Raw genomic sequence first — 5,028 nt, forward strand, 5'->3', positions numbered from 1 at the left:
CCGGATGTTTCAATACATAGCTGTCCAGAACTTTATAAAACTCAAAATTGCGGCTATTATTAAAGCTTTCGGATTTGGAGCCAACAAATTCATTGACCGCCGCGCATAGTGATCCGAACCTCTCGTTCGCCTCGTCTTCTACACGACACCGTTTATTTTTTTTTTGCGCTGTTGGACTGCTCCGTGTCGTTTGTCGCAACAGAAGGAAGAGGAGGGCTTACTTCATACTCCTCATAATAAGAGGTTTCGGTCACGTTGCACGGGCTGATGCCGTTTATTTCCTCCTCCTGTGAAGTAAAATCCAGATTGGAAAATGTTCTGAAAATAAATAGACAAACATAGATTAAAACTTATGTATATATACACATAAGAACATATCGAGTGCTGAGTGGAAGATCGACCTATCTCGGAAGCCAGTTCGAAAACGCCCTATCTCAAAAAACTTTTCAAGAACGCCCTATTTCAGAATTTGTTTCAAAAACGCCCTATCTCAGCTGCCGATTCAAAATCGCCCTATGTCAGCACATTTTCAATACATTTTGAAGAAAGATAGGGCGTTTTTGAACCGAATTCTGAGATAGCGTGTTTTTCAATAAAACTCTGAAATAGGGCGTTCTTGAAAAGTATTTTGAGATAGGGCGTTTTCGAACTGGCTGTCGCGATAGGTCGATCTTCCACTCAGCAGTCGATATAGGAATTTTCAATTAAAATAGAGTTCTATTTCTAACAAAACCCATATAAACCCATGTTTAAAACTTTGTAGAAAACCATGATCCAAAAATAAATAAATAAAATATTTAAATAAATAAATAATAATAATACTAACAAAATTTAAATATATGTATCATGGTAGAAAACGACAAAAAATGCAACGAATTTTCACGCAAATTTCAAACTTCTTTCTCAGAATTGTTAGAATTTGTTTGAGTACACAGTTTGATAGCCCTTTAAATTATAGTGCGATAATAATAAGCATGAGTGGCAAACAAATATCACTTTGAAATTGGGATGCTATTGGTATGACCGACATTTTATTTTTTAGTTAACTTACTTTCGAGGAGCAACGAAGTCTCGCATAAAATCCATGGCTTCCAAATATTGCCATGTGGCTCCATCTTCTGCACCAGATCCCGACTTCTTCTTCTGTAAGCCTGTCTCCCGGACGAAACGGTCCCTGAGAGACTTTCACCTAGTTTGGCAGTTAGTCACTATTGGAAGAATTAAATAAATTTTTTTATATATTTATATACATATACATATATACAATTACATACCAGGTACTCCCACAGCGCATGCAACGTCATCCCAAGCCTTTTCTTTTAATAATTTATTGCGGAAAAGGTGGGAGCTTTTATCGTAAAGGCAGCTGTGTCCTGACCGCCTCTATTAACTTCTCCTCCATATTTTCTGTAAATATATAAATATATTGTAAATATTGAACTTAAATACCAACGTGGGTAAAAGTGCACTTAAGCGGAACCTGCCCAAAATTCATCCAAAAAAAGTCAAGAGGGGTATCAAACGACGCCAATAATGTTCCAGGTACTTCACGATTTGCAGGAATTTATAGGAAGCTGTTCCCGGACGACACCTGCGTCCAACTCCTTTTTTTGGTGGCGGACTTCGGCCGCGCTTAGGGACTATAACCCTTACTAAGTAGAATTCTCTTCTCTGTGTTGCCGGAGAAGAGGGGCGGATGGATCTCTGCATAGGCGGCCTTTGCCTGAAATTCATCAAAAGAAGGTACACAAAGTGGAAGTGTTTTTATTTCCGCTTTCGAATTATTGTTATTAGTTGCGTTCCAGATTTGCAGGAAAAGCTGTTTTCTCCATTAATAAACCTTATGACAGGTGGTCACCTGGAACAGCTTCCTGTAAAAATCTGCAAATCGTGAAGCATCTGGAACGCAACTATTGGCGCCGATGATGATCATCTTTTAGATGAATTTTTTGGGCAGCTCCTGCCCAAGTGCACTACTACTCCAACGTGGATTGCATTTTAGAATTTTTACTTACCTTATTTTAAATTTAATCCGCAATGTTTTTTTGGGGTATATCTTTAATTCTAATTGATTTCAAAAATCAACGGTAATTTTTTGCGACTTGAAACTTGCACTTTATTATACTAAAATTGAATGGGCGACAAAACTTTGTATAAGCTTTGAAACTTTTATTTATGTGGTATCTGATATAGATCGACCCTTATTTTAAATGAAAATTATTAACAAAAAATAAATAAAGACAAGTTGCCAAAAGCGTCATTTTGAATTTTGCTACTATTATTTTGAACCCACCATATATACAAACAGCCAGCATCAAAAATACGTTTCTTTATATATATTTTCCATACCAAACAGCAAAAACGAGCAGAATAAATTTTATCAATTTCATATAGAACTCGGGAAAATTCTAGACATACCAAAAAATAAGAAAATCGTCAAAACGTCAGGGTATTCATATTTTTGACGCTGACTATATGTTTCTTCTATGAATGTGTATATGTTTCTTCTATGTAGTATTCACTTTCGATTAGATTGCGAGGGTATTATCGGCACCTTGGCAATCGAACTCAGCGAATTATAGGTTTCATAATTAAATTATAATTTTCTTTAATTAGCTTTTATCGGCGTTGAAGCAAGTGCGGTTTGCGTAATTGTTTTCACACCTGCTACATATTCTTCAATGTTAATATTCTCATCCAAACGTTCATAGCTGAGACGTAGCGTTTGTGTGTAAAGTACTTTAAGCTGCAGAGACTGACAAAAGTGATGCAAACAGTTATATACCTCGCTTAGTGCCTTTGAATTTTCGACTAAGCGTGCCTGTATGAGCTGGTGAATATAGTTAACTTGAAGTTGACGCACCAATGCCTTGCCATCTAAAAAACATTCGTGAAAAGAGCAAAATAAAATAATATGGGGTATTCACAGCGGTCAGTGATGTATTATAATGAGTCCACAGAAGACATATGTACTTACCGCCAGTTTCATGTGACATACGCGCCAACCTATCCGCAGTTTCTAAGGATAGCATATTTTGATTGTCCAGGAAGCTCATGATATTCTATAGAAGAGTACAATTAATTATTGAGTTTTAGCGTCGTAGAAAAAGTGCGCAAAATAATTGTAAAAGGAAGCAATATACAGCTTAATATTTACCTATTTTTACATACCGCAATGACTAATACTTCTATTGTATGCAACTACATGTTATGTGACTGACTTCATTGAATAGGTGTGTATTTAATTAATAGTATGCGCGGCTACATAATCTTTCAATTGATCTCTCAACATGAAAACACTTCTTGTAGCGTTGTTTGACATTAATCGATCAGTTCCTCGTAGGGGTGTTGAGATTTCTTGGCGCCTTAATCCATTTAATACATTGTCTCCTTCGTATCGATCAACATATTCAGGTGGGCAATAACTGCCATCGTTTAGCTTTAAAAAATTATGTAGCAGCACTGTTGCTTTCACGATGCTTTCCGCGCTTGATGGTTGCATTTGCAATGGGGATAGCAAAATCCTCCATCGTGCTGTCATAATTCCGAAGGCGTTTTCAATAACACGCCGAGCTCTTGAAAGGCGCTTATTAAAATTTTCACGATCGGGTGGCAGATGCAATCCTGAAATTAAAAAAGGCTTATTTGTATGTACATACATATGCACATAGTATAGATGCAAATAATGGTTGAGTTGCAAGTTGTATCAATGCAAAGCATCAGACTCTTTTATTTCCCAACTATAAATCCAACTTTCAACATAACCATTTTCTATGCAATACATTTTCCGTATACTAACCAGGATATGGCCGCATTAAATTTTTTTAAAGGCAATGCTGCATCTCCAACGAAATAATGAGGAAACTTAATATTGCTGTCTGGTAAAAAGTCATCCTCAGGCAGGTCTAGTTGATCATGGAACAGCCTTTGACCAAATCCAGAATTCCAAAGCACACCGCCGTCGCTTTGCGAACCGTACGCACCAATATCGATAAAAGTAAATGTGTAATTCGCATCGCAACATGCTAATAATACGATGGAGTAGGTACCCTTGTAATTGTAAAATAGAGATCCGGAGTTGGAAGGACATTTTAAAGTGATGTGCTTTCCGTCGATTGCGCCCACACAGTTCGCGAAATTCCAAATAGTGTTGAAGTCATGGGATATACGTTTCCACTCGTGCCTTTTTGGCACAGACAAATATACACTGCCAAGTTCACTCCAAAGCGCTTCGCAGGTTTCCAAAATTATTTTGTTGACTGTGGAGCGACCCATTTTATACGCTGTAGCGTACAAATGCTGAGTTCCCCCGTGTGCTAGGAAACTATGAATGTAATGCACACAAATTAGTATGAAATTTTCTTTAGAAACATTTACTTACTTCAATGTTAAGAATAGTCTCATTTCTGCAGAAATTGACGGCCTGTTGGAATACTTTATGAGGCGTTCCTTCACGAGCCCAAAGAGCAAATCAAACACCTCCTTAGTCATCCTCACCGTAGTTTTGAACTGCTCCGGGTCATTTTTGTACATTTCGTCAAAACTGGTTACAAATAGTCCATCAATGTCGCGACTTAAGTAAAGAGGTCTTACCCACTCCCGCCGCCGAGAATTAATTTTCTTCAAACACTCGCGAGCCTCGTACATAAGTAGCACTATTAATATTATTTCGATAAAAGATGACAATATTTTTTTAATAACGCTCGAGGATACACAAATATTTTCATTGGCAAAAACAAAACAAATGTCTATTTGATGATTTAAATTATTGGGCCGCCTTCCTATGAAGCTATACCGCCGTAAATAATTCGGCCTTGTTGTATTTGTTTGCGTTTTATTAACTAAATTATAAACTTTTTCTTATTTCCCGGTTGTTTACTCTACCACGTGGCTTGAACAAATGTCATCGCCGGCGCTGTCAAAATGTTCATTGTAGCAAGAACACACGCCACTCGCGCTGCTGTCAAACCAATGCAACGCCAAAGTTCTATGTGGACGGGCCTTTAAAAACGTCTTCTAAATTGTCAG

General features: G+C 37.4%; 2 protein-coding genes across 3 annotated transcripts in view; both read right to left on the reverse strand.

Annotated features, from left to right (window-relative positions):
• Nucleotides 1-3,260, reverse strand: part of LOC108359421 (mediator of RNA polymerase II transcription subunit 14-like) — a 5,852-nt gene extending 2,592 nt beyond the window's left edge. The window contains exons 1-3 of one of the 2 annotated variants that reach the window (XM_017611278.1): nt 3,172-3,260; nt 2,978-3,062; nt 2,786-2,877 (exon numbers count right to left, since the gene is read on the reverse strand). In XM_017611278.1, coding sequence (XP_017466767.1) covers nt 2,786-2,877; nt 2,978-3,056 — 171 coding nt within the window. In that variant the 5' untranslated portion in view covers nt 3,057-3,062; nt 3,172-3,260. Of the gene's footprint in view, nt 1-2,522; nt 2,878-2,977; nt 3,063-3,171 lie in introns of those variants that run through there. The other variant, XR_001846919.1, reaches the window with a different exon arrangement.
• Nucleotides 3,261-3,539: 279 nt separating this feature from the next.
• LOC108359422 (uncharacterized) lies at nt 3,540-4,726 on the reverse strand. The gene is made up of 3 exons (XM_017611279.1): nt 4,382-4,726; nt 3,800-4,324; nt 3,540-3,624 (listed from the first exon to the last, which is right to left on the reverse strand). Exons 1-3 carry the CDS (start codon nt 4,645-4,647, stop codon nt 3,600-3,602), a joined length of 816 nt encoding a protein of 271 aa, XP_017466768.1. The 5' UTR covers nt 4,648-4,726; the 3' UTR covers nt 3,540-3,599.
• Between the last annotated feature and the right edge of the window lie 302 nt (nt 4,727-5,028).

The sequence above is a fragment of the Rhagoletis zephyria genome, unplaced genomic scaffold, assembly GCF_001687245.7.
Source record: "Rhagoletis zephyria isolate East Lansing unplaced genomic scaffold, Rhagoletis_zephyria_1.1 Rzeph_scaffold_00388, whole genome shotgun sequence".
Taxonomy (NCBI): domain Eukaryota; kingdom Metazoa; phylum Arthropoda; class Insecta; order Diptera; family Tephritidae; genus Rhagoletis; species Rhagoletis zephyria.